Below are 14,681 nucleotides of genomic sequence, written 5' to 3' on the forward strand. Positions count from 1 at the left end.
AGAGGGAGCTTTACTCTGTATCTAACCCCGTGCTGTACCTGTCCTGGGAGTGTTTGATGGGGACAGTGTAGAGGGAGCTTTACTCTGTATCTAACCCCGTGCTGTACTTGTCCTGGGAGTGTTTGATGGGGACGGTGTAGAGGGAGCTTTACTCTGTATCTAACCCCGTGCTGTACCTGTCCTGGGAGTGTTTGATGGGGACAGTGTAGAGGGAGCTTGACTCTGTATCTAACACCATGCTGTACCTGTCCTGAGAGTGTTTGATGGGGACAGTGTAGAGGGAGCTTTACTCTGTATCTAACCCCGTGCTGTACCTGTCCTGGGAGTGTTTGATGGGGGACAGTGTAGAGGGAGCTTTACTCTGTATCCATCCCCGTGCTGTACCTGTCCTGGGAGTGTTTGATGGGGACAGTGTAGAGGGAGCTTTACTCTGTATCTAACCCCGTGCTGTACCTGTCCTGGGAGTGTTTGATGGGGACAGTGTAGTGCGAGCTTTATTCTGTATCTAACCCCGTGCTGTGCCTGTCCTGGGAGTGTTTGATGGGGATAGTGTAGAGGGAGCTTTACTCTGTATCTAACCCCGTGCTGTACCTGTCCTGGGAGTGTTTGATGGGGGACAGTGTAGAGGGAGCTTTACTCTGTATCCATCCCCGTGCTGTACCTGTCCTGGGAGTGTTTGATGGGGACAGTGTAGAGGGAGCTTTACTCTGTATCCATCCACGTGCTGTACCTGTCCTGGGAGTGTTTGATGGGGACAGTGTAGAGGGAGCTTTACTCTGTATCTAACCCCGTGCTGTACCTGTCCTGGGAGTGTTTGATGGGGACAGTGTAGAGGGAGCTTTACTCTGTATCTAACCCCGTGCTGTACCTGTCCTGGGAGTGTTTGATGGGGACAGTGTAGAGGGAGCTTTACTCTGTATCTAACCCCGTGCTGTACCTGTCCTGGGAGTGTTTGATGGGGACAGTGTAGAGCGAGCTTTACTCTGTATCTAACCCCGTGCTGTGCCTGTCCTGGGAGTGTTTGATGGGGATAGTGTAGAGGGAGCTTTACTCTGTATCTAACCCCATGCTGTACCTGTCCTGGGAGTGTTTGATGGGGACAGTGTAGAGGGAGCTTTACTCTGTATCGAACCCCGTGCTGTACCTGTCCTGGGAGTGTTTGATGGGGACAGTGTAGAGGGAGCTTTACTCTGTATCTAACCCCGTGCTGTACCTGTCCTGGGAGTGTTTGATGGGGACAGTGTAGAGGGAGCTTTACTCTGTATCTAACCCCGTGCTGTACCTGTCCTGGGAGTGTTTGATGGGGACAGTGTAGAGGGAGCTTTACTCTGTATCTAACCCCGTGCTGTACCTGTCCTGGGAGTGTTTGATGGGGACAGTGTAGAGGGAGCTTTACTCTGTATCTAACCCCGTGCTGTACCTGTCCTGGGAGTGTTTGATGGGGACGGTGTAGAGGGAGCTTTACTCTGTATCTAACCCCGTGCTGTACCTGTCCTGGGAGTGTTTGATGGGGACAGTGTAGAGGGAGCTTGACTCTGTATCTAACACCATGCTGTACCTGTCCTGAGAGTGTTTGATGGGGACAGTGTAGAGGGAGCTTTACTCTGTATCTAACCCCATGCTGTACCTGTCCTGGGAGTGTTTGATGGGGGACAGTGTAGAGGGAGCTTTACTCTGTATCCATCCCCGTGCTGTACCTGTCCTGGGAGTGTTTGATGGGGACAGTGTAGAGGGAGCTTTACTCTGTATCTAACCCCGTGCTGTACCTGTCCTGGGAGTGTTTGATGGGGACAGTGTAGTGCGAGCTTTATTCTGTATCTAACCCCGTGCTGTGCCTGTCCTGGGAGTGTTTGATGGGGATAGTGTAGAGGGAGCTTTACTCTGTATCTAACCCCGTGCTGTACCTGTCCTGGGAGTGTTTGATGGGGGACAGTGTAGAGGGAGCTTTACTCTGTATCCATCCCCGTGCTGTACCTGTCCTGGGAGTGTTTGATGGGGACAGTGTAGAGGGAGCTTTACTCTGTATCTAACCCCGTGCTGTACCTGTCCTGGGAGTGTTTGATGGGGACAGTGTAGTGCGAGCTTTATTCTGTATCTAACCCCGTGCTGTGCCTGTCCTGGGAATGTTTGATGGGGATAGTGTAGAGGGAGCTTTACCTTGTATCTAACCCCATGCTGTACCTGCCCTGGGAGTGTTTGATGGGGACAGTGTAGAGGGAGCTTTACTCTGTATCTAACCCCGTGCTGTACCTGTCCTGGGAGTGTTTGATGGGGACAGTGTAGAGTGAGCTTTACTCTGTATCTAATCCCATGCTGTACCTGTCCTGGGAGTGTTTGATGGGGACAGTGTAGAGGGAGCTTTACTCTGTATCTAACCCCGTGCTGTACCTGTCCTGGGAGTGTTTGATGGGGACAGTGTAGATGGAGCTTTACTCTGTATCTAACCCCGTGCTGTACCTGCCCTGGGTGTGTTTGATGGGGACAGTGTAGAGGGAGCTTTACTCTGTATCTAACCCCGTGCTGTGCCTGTCCTGGGAGTGTTTGATGGGGACAGTGTAGATGTAGCTTTACTCTGTATCTAACCCCGTGCTGTACCTGTCCTGGGAGTGTTTGATGGGGACAGTGTAGAGGGAGCTTTACTCTGTATCTAACTCCGTGCTGTTCCTGTCCTGGGAGTGTTTGATGGGGACAGTGTAGAGGGAGCTTTACTCTGTATCTAACCCCGTGCAGTACCTGTCCTGGGAGTGTTTGATGGGGACAGTGTAGAGGGAGCTTTACTCTGTATCTAACCCCGTGCTGTACCTGTCCTGGGAGTGTTTGATGGGGACAGTGTAGAGAGAGGTTTACTCTGTATCTAACTCCGTGCTGTTCCTGTCCTGGGAGTGTTTGATGGGGACAGTGTAGAGGGAGCTTTACTCTGTATCTAACCCCGTGCAGTACCTGTCCTGGGAGTGTTTGATGGGGACAGTGTAGAGAGAGGTTTACTCTGTATCTAACTCCGTGCTGTTCCTGTCCTGGGAGTGTTTGATGGGGACAGTGTAGAGGGAGCTTTACTCTGTATCTAACCCCGTGCTGTACCTGTCCTGGGAGTGTTTGATGGGGACAGTGTAGAGAGAGGTTTACTCTGTATCTAACCCCGTGCTGTACCTGTCCTGGGAGTGTTTGATGGGGACAGTGTAGAGGGAGCTTTACTCTGTATCTAACCCCGTGCAGTACCTGTCCTGGGAGTGTTTGATGGGGACAGTGTAGATGGAGCTTTACTCTGTATCTAACCCCGTGCTGTACCTGCCCTGGGTGTGTTTGATGGGGACAGTGTAGAGGGAGCTTTACTCTGTATCTAACCCCGTGCTGTGCCTGTCCTGGGAGTGTTTGATGGGGACAGTGTAGATGTAGCTTTACTCTGTATCTAACCCCGTGCTGTACCTGTCCTGGGAGTGTTTGATGGGGACAGTGTAGAGGGAGCTTTACTCTGTATCTAACTCCGTGCTGTTCCTGTCCTGGGAGTGTTTGATGGGGACAGTGTAGAGGGAGCTTTACTCTGTATCTAACCCCGTGCAGTACCTGTCCTGGGAGTGTTTGATGGGGACAGTGTAGAGGGAGCTTTACTCTGTATCTAACCCCGTGCTGTACCTGTCCTGGGAGTGTTTGATGGGGACAGTGTAGAGAGAGGTTTACTCTGTATCTAACTCCGTGCTGTTCCTGTCCTGGGAGTGTTTGATGGGGACAGTGTAGAGGGAGCTTTACTCTGTATCTAACCCCGTGCAGTACCTGTCCTGGGAGTGTTTGATGGGGACAGTGTAGAGAGAGGTTTACTCTGTATCTAACTCCGTGCTGTTCCTGTCCTGGGAGTGTTTGATGGGGACAGTGTAGAGGGAGCTTTACTCTGTATCTAACCCCGTGCTGTACCTGTCCTGGGAGTGTTTGATGGGGACAGTGTAGAGAGAGGTTTACTCTGTATCTAACCCCGTGCTGTACCTGTCCTGGGAGTGTTTGATGGGGACAGTGTAGAGGGAGCTTTACTCTGTATCTAACCCCGTGCTGGCAGTTCCAGCTGTCTCTTCCAGCTGCCCTGTCAACCATGAGGATCTGCTTGAGAATCCTCAAGGAAATCTTTGGGTCCCTCCGGCTGTGATTCTCTCCTTCACACACAGGCCTTTGGTAACCGGCCTCTCCCACACCCTGGGAATGTTGGGAATCTAATGCTGCCGAGAGGTCTTTATGAGATAGGAGATCAGATCCATCAGATTGCGGTCTGAATAATGAGGATGATGTTTGTACAAGTGGCACATTTACGATCTGGGGCCTGACGTCCATGAATATCCTTCCCCATAGAGATTTACAAGCCAATAATGTCAATGGAATGGAGCTGATAAAATGATTTTGTTTTGAATCAGTTTTCGGGAGATGTGGGGATGCGGAATTCCCCGCTCCTCGAAGGAGAAGAGAGCTTACGGTGTCATTCAGAAAGAATACAGCAAGCTCGGGCCCATGAGATTTGCTGAGAAGGCTGTCCTCATCCTGTTCGTCTCTTTGGTGGTCCTGTGGTTCACTCGAGAACCCGGCTTTATCCCAGGTTGGGGAAATGTCCTTTTCGACAAAGGTGGCCGAGAGTGAGTATTGAAGACGTAGCAACACGACCCAAGGTTGGATTGTAAACGGGTAACCACATCTTCGCTCCGTTTACAGCGTGAATTTCTATCGCACCTTTCCCCAACTTAGAAAGTGCAGTCACTGTTCAAATTTGCAAACAGGGCAGCCTATTTGTGCACAGCAAGATCCCATAAACAGCATCACAAGAATGACCCAGACAATCTGCTTTTTATGCTTTGTCCACGAATAAATACTGACCTGAGACACTGGACAGAATTCCCCTTCCTCTTCTTCCAAGAGTGGCCATTGGATCTTTTACTTTCAGTTACGAGGTCAGACAGGGAAATTAGTTAAACATCGTGTTCAAAAGACGACACCTCTGACAGTGCGGCTCTCCCTCAGTACTGACCCTCTGACAGTGCAGCACTCCCTCAGTACTGACCCTCTGACAATGCGGCACTCCCTCAGTACTGACCCTCTGACAGTGCGGCACTCCCTCAGTACTGACCCTCTGACAGTGCAGCACTCCCTCAGTACTGACCCTCTGACAGTGCAGCACTCCCTCAGTACTGACCCTCTGACAGTGCAGCACTCCCTCAGTACTGACCCTCTGACAGTGCAGCACTCCCTCAGTACTGACCCTCTGACAGTGCGGCGCTCCCTCAGCACTGACCCTCTGACAGTGCGGCACTCCCTCAGTACTGACCCTCTGACAGTGCAGCACTCCCTCAGTACTGACCCTCTGACAGTGCGGCACTCCCTCAGTACTGACCCTCTGACAGTGCAGCACTCCCTCAGTACTGACCCGCTGACAGTGCAGCACTCCCTCAGTACTGACTCTCTGACAGTGCAGCACTCCCTCAGTACTGACCCTCTGACAGTGCGGCACTCCCTCAGTACTGACCCTCTGACAATGCGGCACTCCCTCAGTACTGACCCTCGAACAGTGCAGCACACCCTCAGTACCGACCCTCTGACAGTGCAGCACTCCCTCAGTACTGACCCTCTGACAGTGCGGCACTCCCTCAGTACTGACCCTCTGACAGTGCAGCACTCCCTCAGTACTGACCCTCTGACAGTGCAGCACTCCCTCAGTACTGACCCCCTGACAGTGCAGCACTCCCTCAGTACTGACCCTCTGACAGTGCAGCACTCCCTCAGTACTGACCCTCTGACAGTGCAGCACTCCCTCAGTACTGACCCTCTGACAGTGCAGCACTCCCTCAGTGCAGACCCTCTGACAGTGCGGCACTCCCTCAGTACTGACCCTCTGACAGTGCGGCACTCCCTCAGTGCAGACCCTCTGACAGTGCAGCACTCCCTCAGTACTGACCCTCTGACAGTGCAGCACTCCCTCAGTACTGACCCTCTGACAGTGCAGCACTCCCTCAGTACTGACCCTCCGACAGTGCAGCACTCCCTCAGTGCAGACCCTCTGACAGTGCGGCACTCCCTCAGTACTGACCCTCTGACAGTGCGGCACTCCCTCAGTGCAGACCCTCTGACAGTGCAGCACTCCCTCAGTACTGACCCTCCGACAGTGCAGCACTCCCTCAGTACTGACCCTCTGACAGTGCGGCACTCCCTCAGTACTGACCCTCTGACAGTGCAGCAGTCCCTCAGTACTGACCCTCTGACAGTGCGGCACTCCCTCAGTACTGACCCTGCGATAGTGCAGCACTCCCTCAGTACTGACCCTCTGACAATGCGGCACTCCCTCAGTACTGACCCTCTGACAGTGCAGCACTCCCTCAGTACTGACCCTCTGACAGTGCAGCACTCCCTCAGTACTGACCCTCTGACAGTGCGGCACTCCCTCAGTACTGACCCTCTGACAGTGCGGCACTCCCTCAGTACTGACCCTCTGACAGTGCGGCACTCCCTCAGTACTGACCCTCTGACAGTGTGGCACTCCCTCATTACTGACCCTCTGACAGTGCAGCACTCCCTCAGTACTGACCCTCTGACAGTGCGGCACTCCCTCAGTACTGACCCTCTGACAGTGCAGCACTCCCTCAGTACTGACCCTCTGACAGTGCAGCACTCCCTCAGTACTGACCCTCTGACAGTGCAGCACTCCCTCAGTACTGACCCTCTGACAGTGCGGCACTCCCTCAGAACTGACCCTCTGACAGTGCAGCGCTCCCTCAGTACTGACCCTCTGACAGTGCAGCACTCCCTCAGTTCTGACCCTCTGACAGTGCAGCACTCCCTCAGTTCTGACCCTCTGAAAGTGCAGCACTCCCTCAGTACTGACGCTCTTACAGTGCAGTGCTCCCTCAGTACTGACCCTCTTACAGTGCAGCACTCCCTCAGTACTTACCCTCTGACAGTGCAGCGCTCCCTCAGTGCTGACCCTCTGACAGTGCGGCACTCCCTCAGTACTGACCCTCTGACAATGCGGCACTCCCTCAGTTCTGACCCTCTGACAGTGCAGCACTCCTTCAGTACTGACCCTCTGACAGTGCAGCACTCCCTCAGTACTGACCCTCTGACAGTGCAGTGCTCCCTCAGTACCGACCCTCTGACAGTGCGGCACTCCCTCAGTACTGACCTTCTGACTGCTGCACTCCCTCAGTACTGACCCTCTGACAGTGCGGCACTCCCTCAGTACTGACCCTCTGACAGTGCAGTGCTCCCTCAGTACCGACCCTCTGACAGTCCAGCACTCCCTCAGTACTGACCCTCTGACAGTGCAGCACTCCCTCAGTACTGACCCTCTGACAGTACAGCACTCCCTCAGTACTGACCCTCTGACAGTTCAGTGCTCCCTCAGTCCTGACCCTCTGACAGTGCAGCACTCCCTCAGTCCTGGCCCTCTGACAGTGCAGCACTCCCTCAGTACTGACCCTCTGACAGTGCAGTGCTCCCTCAGTCCTGACCCTCTGACAGTGCGGCACTCCCTCAGTCCTGGCCCTCTGACAGTGCAGCACTCCCTCAGTACTGATCCTCCGGAGTTCCCGCAGTGGGAGATTACACCGATGGCAGCAACATAGCTATAAACGTTAATTGTCAAAAGGAGGGAATGAACTTTCCTGAAAGATTTTGATAGATTAATTGACTCAGCAAAGATTTGGCAGATCTGTTATAATGTGGGAACTGTGAACTTGTCCAATTTAGCAGGAAGAATAGCAAAGCAGCAAATTATTTAGAATGTAATAATAATCTTTATTGTCACAAGTAGGCTCACATTAACACTGCAATGAAGTTACTGTGAAAAGCCCCTAGTCGCCACACTCCGGCGCCTGTTCGTGTACACAGAGGGAGAATTCAGAATGTCCAATCCACCTAACCTGCACATCTTTGGACTGTGGGAGGAAACCGGAGCACCCGGAGGAAACCCACGCAGACACGGGGAGGACGTGCAGACTCCGCACAGACAGTGACCCAAGTCGGGAATCGAACCTGGGACCCTGGCGCTGTGAAGCAACGGTGATAACCACTGTGCTAATAAGACATAAGAACAGAAGCCGGCCACTCGGCCCATCGAGTCTGCTCTGTCATTCACTGAGATCATGACTGATCTGATGTAATCCCCAACTCCACTTTCCCGCCTTACCCCCATAACCCTCGATTCCCTCACTGATTAAAAGTCTGTCTATCTCAGCCTTGAACAAACTTAACGACCCAGCCTCTACAGCTCTCTGCGGTAAAGAATTCCACAGATTCACTCCCCTCTGAGAGAAGAAATTCCTCCTCATCTCTGTCTGAAATGGGTGACCCCCTCACTCTGAGATTCTGTCCTCTTGGCCCTAGACTCTCAACACGACCCTGTCAAGTCCCCCTGAGAATCTGATATGTCTCAATAATGTCACCTCTCATTGTTCTAAACTCCAATGGGTACAGGCGCAACCTACTCAACCTCTTATAAGAAAATCCCTCCATACCCAGGATTCCCCGAGTGAACCCTCTCTGGACTGCCTCCATTGCCAGTATATCTTTCCTTAGATAAGGGGACCAAAACTGTTCGCAGTATTCCAGGTGTGGTCTAACTAGTGTCTTGTATAGTTTCAGCAGGATGTCCCTATTTTTATGCTTGATTCCCGTTGAAATAAAGGCAATTACCTTCCCTATTCCCTGCCGAACTTGCATGCTCGCTTTTTGTGATTCATGCACGAGGATCCCCAAATCCCTCGGTGCTGCAGCTTTCTGCAGTCTCTCTCCATTTAAACAATATTCAGCTCCTTTATTCTTCCTACCAAAGTGCCTAACTTCACACTTTCCAACATTATATTTCATCTGCCCACATTTTTGCCCACTCACCTCACCTGTTTATTTCCCTATGAGAGCTCTGGAGGCCCGGGAAGGTAAATTAAACAGCATTTAAATAAATCAGCATAAAGAAAAGGCCACACCACGACTCCCAGCTCAAAGATCCCATTAGGGACTGCCCAGTCTGGGCCGGCTTTTAGAGGGCAAATTTACCAGCCCCAACTCAGTGGGCCCCTCCGTCCACTAGCAGAGGAGCTCGTATCCCACGAGTCCCATGGAGAGTTCAATTGAGGTGTCTTGTGAGGGTTATTATAATCCCTCTGAAGATTCTTTGTATTGTTCTGACCATTCGCCTTCCACCTTGTCATCTGCAAACTTGTCAATAATGCATGCACTTCCCTCATCCAAGTCTTTAATATATATTGTAAATAATTGTGGTCCCAGCACTGATTCCTATGGAACTCCACTAGTTACAGGTTGCCATCCAGAAAATCACCTCTTATCCCAGATCTCTATCTTCTATTAGGCCTCTGTCGATGCTAATATACAACCCCCAACACCTTGGGCTCTTATCTTATGAGGTAACCTTTTGTGTGGTACCTTATCGAATGCTTTTTGGAAATCCAAGTATATCACACCTACTGGTACCCCTTCATCTACCCTGCTCATTACCACCTCAAAGAATTTAAATAAATTTGTCAGGCATGAAGCCGTGCTGACCCTGCTTGGTTATATTATGTATTTCTAAATGCTCTGCTATTACATCCTTTATAACGGACTCTAACATTTTTCCAATGACATGGTCTCGTTAACTGGCCTGTCCCTACCTGAGTTTATTCTCTCTTTCTTTTTGAATAACGATGTTACATTGGCAGTTTTCCAATCCTCTGGGACTTTTCCAGAATTTAAAGGTTCTTGGAAGATTACGATCAGTGCATCCACTTTCTCTGGAGCTACTTCCTGTAATATCCTGGGATACAACCCATCTGGTCCTGGGGACTTATCAGACTTCAGTCCCATTAATTTCCCGAGTTACCTTTTCCTCTAGTGATTGTTGTTTTATTTATTTCCCTCCCGCTTTTGCCCCTTCATTATTTAGTATTTTTGGAATGTTATTGGTGTCTTGCACTGTGAAGACTGAAAACAAAGTATTTAATTAACTCCTCTGCTATTTCCCTGCCTCCCCCAGTATTAACTCCTCATCTCATTCTGTAAGGGGCATTTCCTTACTTTGACCTTTCTCTTCCTTTTTATATTCTTAAAGAAGCTCTTACTGATCAGGGAGAGAGATTGCAGAACTTGTTGGTACAGAGGGAGCCCTGTTCATAATTGACAAAGTGTTTGGATGCAAATGATTAGGAACGTGTTGTGGCGGGTGGGCCCCTTCAAGGGGGCGAGGTTTCAAACGGTCGTGTGACCCAATTGGCAAATTGGGCCGTAGCGCGTGGTCCCGGGCAGAATCAAGCCTTCGGCCCATCGAGTCTGCACCGATGCATGATAAACACCTGACCTGCTGACCTAATTCCATTTGCCAGCACCTGGTGCATAGCCTTGAACGTTAAGATGCGGCAAGTGCTCATCCAGGTACTTTTTAAAGGATGTGAGGCAACCCGGCCCTCCCACCCTCCCAGGCAGCGCGCTCCAGACCCTCCCACCCTCCCAGGCCGTGCGTTCCAGACCCTCCCACCCTCCCAGGCCGTGCGTTCCAGACCCTCACCACTCTCTGGGTAAAAACGCTGTTCCTCACATCCCCCATAAACCTCCTACCCCTCACCTTGAACTTGTGTCCCCCTCGTGACTGACCCTTCAACTAAGGGGAACAGCTGCTCCCTCTCCACCCTGTCCATGCCCCTCATAACCTTGTCCACCTCGATCGGGTCGCCCCTCAGTCTTCTCTGCTCCAGCGAAAACAACCCGAGCCTATCCAACCTCGCTTCATAACTGAAATGTCCCATCCCAGGCAGCATCCTGGTGAATCTCCTCTGCACCCCCTCCACAGTGCAATCACATCCTTCCTATAGTGTGGCGACCAGAACTACACACAGTGCTCCAGCTGTGGCCTCACCAACATTCTATACAACTCCAACGTGACCTCCCAGCTTTTGTAATCTATGACTCGATTGATAAAGAAAAGTCCCAAATGCCTTTTTCACCCCCCTATTAACCTGCCCTCCCGCCTTCAGAGACCTGTGGACAAACACACCAAGGTCCCTTTGTTCCTCGGAACTTCCCGGTGTCAGGCCGTTCATTGAATACTTCCTTTTCAAACAACTCCTTTCAAAGTGTAGCTGGAGAAGTCGGTAGCACAGCTTAACACTCTGCACGTCGTCATTTTAATAATTAGTTTGTTGTTGTTGGTATCCTGGTGATCACCGATCACTCCAATATTACAGAAAGCAAATGGAAAGTTGGTGTTTATTGCAAGGGGAATGAAATAGAAAAATAGGCAAGTTTTACTGCGACTGTTCGAAGCATTGGTGAGAGCACGAGTGGAATTTCCCCACAATTTATCAGAGTGTCAGGCAGGCCCTGGCTGAGATCTGGATTGGATCTCTCCCGTGTACAGTCGAATTTTCAAACCAACCCTTCAGCCACTCCGGGACGTGGTTAACTCTGCTCGCCTGGCAGGCTGGGCCTGATAGAATCACCGCCGAAAGGAGGTTGCCATCTTGCCGCGTGGAATAGTCGGGCCTGAATCCTGGAGAAGGGCAGTGTGGTAGTCGGTATTAGGGGTATTACGGTACCTAGGTTGAGGCTGTAAGATCATTGGTGTTGGAGGTACCTGAGACAGGAAGATCATTGGTGAAGCCTGTCTGCTGGTTCCGCCCAGTAAGGCGGAGTATAAGAGTCTGTGTCTCCCGAGCAGCTGCATTCTGTACCTGCGCTGCTGGGGGAAACATCTAGTCCAATAAAGCCTTCAATTGTCATCCAATCTCGCTACTGGAGTCATTGATCGAGGCAGTGAGGGGGAGGCGGGCGGGGGGGGGGGGGGGGGTGCAGCAGTCTACCGATTTGAGCAAATAGTATGCCCATAATCCCAAAGCAATTTATTCTCTGCCGCAAATCAAAGAAAAGCTGGAAATACCAGGAGCCCATCGGTGAGGCGCGAGAACGCGAGAGTTGTAACAGCTTCGGAGGGGTTTCTGGGAGAGACACAGCCCATTGTTCAACAGGGAAATCCAGCCAAGATCAGATTTGGAGAATAAAGCTGAAACCAATCTGTTGCCGGGGCAACATGAAGGCATGAAAAAGCTAGCATAAGTGAACTGGCAATTTAGGTTAAGGGATAGATCAATAGAGATGCAATGGCAAACATTTAAGGGAATATTTCAGAACACACAAAAATAGATACATTCCTACAAGCAAGAAAAATTTCAAGGGGAGAACCCACTATCTGTGGTTAACTAAAAAAGTTAAAGATCGTATCAGACTTGAGAAATCGTATAATTGCAAAAAGATGGGTGGCAGGTCAGAAGATTGGACAGAATATTCAAAAAGCAAAGAACAAGTAAAAGATTAACAAGGAGAGAAAGCTAGCTGAAAATATAAAGACAGATAGTCTTTAAAAATGAAATGAGTTAACAAAGTTAGCGTTGGCCCTGTATAAAGTGAGCCTGGGGAAGTAATAGTAATAATAGAACATACAGTGCAGAAGGAGGCCATTCAGCCCATCGAGTCTGCACCGACCCACTTAAACCCTCACTTCCACCCTATCCCTGTAACTCAATAACCCCATCTAACCTTTTTGGTCACTAAGGGTAATTTATCATGGCCAATCCACCTAACCTGCACGTCTTTGGACTGTGGGAGGAAACCGGAGCACCCGGAGGAAACCCACGCACACACGGGGAGAGCGTGCAGACTCCGCACAGACAGTGACCCAGCGGGGAATCGAACCTGGGACCCTGGCTCTGTGAAGCCAAAGTGCTAGCCACTTGTGCTACCGTGCTGCCCGAGATGGCAGATGAATTGAAGTTATCTTGCATTAGTCGGTCCCAGGTTCGATTCCCGGCTTGGGTCACTGCCTGTGCGGAGTCTGCACGTTCTCCTCGTGTCTGCGTAGGTTTCCTCCGGGTGCTCCGGTTTCTTCCCACAAGTCCCGAAAGATGTGCTTGTTAGGGGATTTGCAGCTGTATAGAACCTTAGTTAGGCCACACTTGGAGTATAGTGTTCAATTCTGGTCGCCACACTACCAGAAGGATGTGGAGGCTTTAGAGAGGGTGCAGAAGAGATTTACCAGGATGTTGCCTGGTATGGAGGGCATTAGCTATGAGGAGCGGTTGAATAACCTCGGTTTGTTCTCACTGGAATGAAGGAGGTTGAGGGGAGACCTGATAGAGGTATACAAAATTATGAGGGGCATAGACAGAGTTGATAGTCAGAGGCTTTTCCCCAGGGTAGAGGGGTCAATTACTAGGGGGCATAGGTTTAAGGTGAGAGGGGCAAGGTTTAGAGTAGATGTACGAGGCAAGTTTTTTACGCAGAGGGTAGTGGGTGCCTGGAACTCGCTACCGGAGGAGGTAGTGGAAGCAGGGACGATAGGGACATTTAAGGGGCATCGTGACAAATATATGAATAGGATGGGAATAGAAGGATACGGACCCAGGAAGTGTAGAAGATTGTAGTTTAGTCGGGCAGCATGGTCGGCACGGGCTTGGAGGGCCGAAGGGCCTGTTCCTGTGCTGTACATTTCTTTGTTCTTTGATTTGGACATTCTGAATTCTCCCTCCGTGTACCCAAACAGGTGGTGGAGTGTGGCGACTAGGGGCTTTTCACAGTAACTTCATTGCAGTGTTAATGTAAGCCTACTTGTGACAATAAAGATTATTATTAAAGATTATTCTTGGAGGATACAAGTAACATCCCAGAAATAGCTGTAAATCAGGAAATAGAAGGGTGGGGGGGGGGAGGAATTCAGGAAAGTTACCATCACCAGGAAAATGGTACTGAGTAATTTGTTGGAGCTGGGGTTGACAAGTTCCTGATGAACGCCATGCTAGGGTCTTGAAAGAAGTGGCGAATGGGGTAGTTGCTACATTGGTCCCAAAATTTACAATATTCGGGGAAGGTTCTATTAGATTGGAAAATAGTGAGTGGGACTCCTTTTATTGAAAAAAGGGAGAGGGAGATAGACAGCAGGAAACTATAGGCCAGTTACCCTAACATCATCTGTCACAGGAAAAATGTGAGAATCCATTATAAAAGATGTTATAGCAGGGCATCAAAATCAATTCAAGGTAATCGGCCGGTTATCAGGTTTTGTGAAAGGGAAATCGTGTTTAAACATTTATTTAAATTGTTCATAGAATCCCTACAGCACAGAGGGAGGTTATTCGGCTCTTCAAGTCCGCACTGACCCTTTGAAAGAGCATCTACCTAGGCGCAATCACCCGCCCTATCCTTGTAACTCCACCAACCTTTGGAAACTAAGGGGCAATTTAGCGTGGCCAATCCACCTAACCTGCACATCTTTTTTGACTGTGGGAAGAAACCGGAGCACCCGGAGGAAACCCACGTAGACACGGGGAGAACGTGCAAACTCCACGCTGACAGTCACCCGGAATTGAACCCGGGTCCCTGGCGCAGTGAGGCAGCAGCGTAGCCGGAGGTTGAAAAAGTAACATATGCTGGGGATGAAGAGGAACCAGTGGAGATGCACTGTACTTAGTTTCCAGAAGACATTTGATAAGGTGCCACATCAAAAGTTATTGGGGGAAAAAAGAAGTTCATTGGGTAGGGGCAACATATTAGCATGGATATAAGATTGGCTAATACGAACGAGAGAGCAGATATAAATGGGACATCTTTTGTTTGGCAAGCTGTAATGAGTGGTGTGTCACAGGGATCCATGCTGGGACGTCAACTATACATAACTTGGA

At 50.4% G+C, this 14,681-nt stretch overlaps 1 protein-coding gene across 5 annotated transcripts in view; it reads left to right on the forward strand.

Moving 5' to 3' along the window:
- Positions 1-14,681, forward strand: part of LOC140387004 (Na(+)/citrate cotransporter-like) — a 176,107-nt gene that overhangs the window by 57,010 nt on the left and 104,416 nt on the right. For 4 of the 5 annotated variants that reach the window (XM_072469980.1, XM_072469975.1, XM_072469978.1 and 1 more), the window contains exon 7: positions 4,395-4,610. The exons of the other annotated variant lie outside the window; for it this stretch is intronic. In XM_072469980.1, the coding sequence (XP_072326081.1) occupies positions 4,395-4,610 (216 nt within the window). The remainder of the gene's footprint in view (positions 1-4,394; positions 4,611-14,681) is intronic. 5 annotated transcript variants of the gene reach the window in all.

Source organism: Scyliorhinus torazame, chromosome 12 (assembly GCF_047496885.1).
Source record: "Scyliorhinus torazame isolate Kashiwa2021f chromosome 12, sScyTor2.1, whole genome shotgun sequence".
Classification (NCBI taxonomy): domain Eukaryota; kingdom Metazoa; phylum Chordata; class Chondrichthyes; order Carcharhiniformes; family Scyliorhinidae; genus Scyliorhinus; species Scyliorhinus torazame.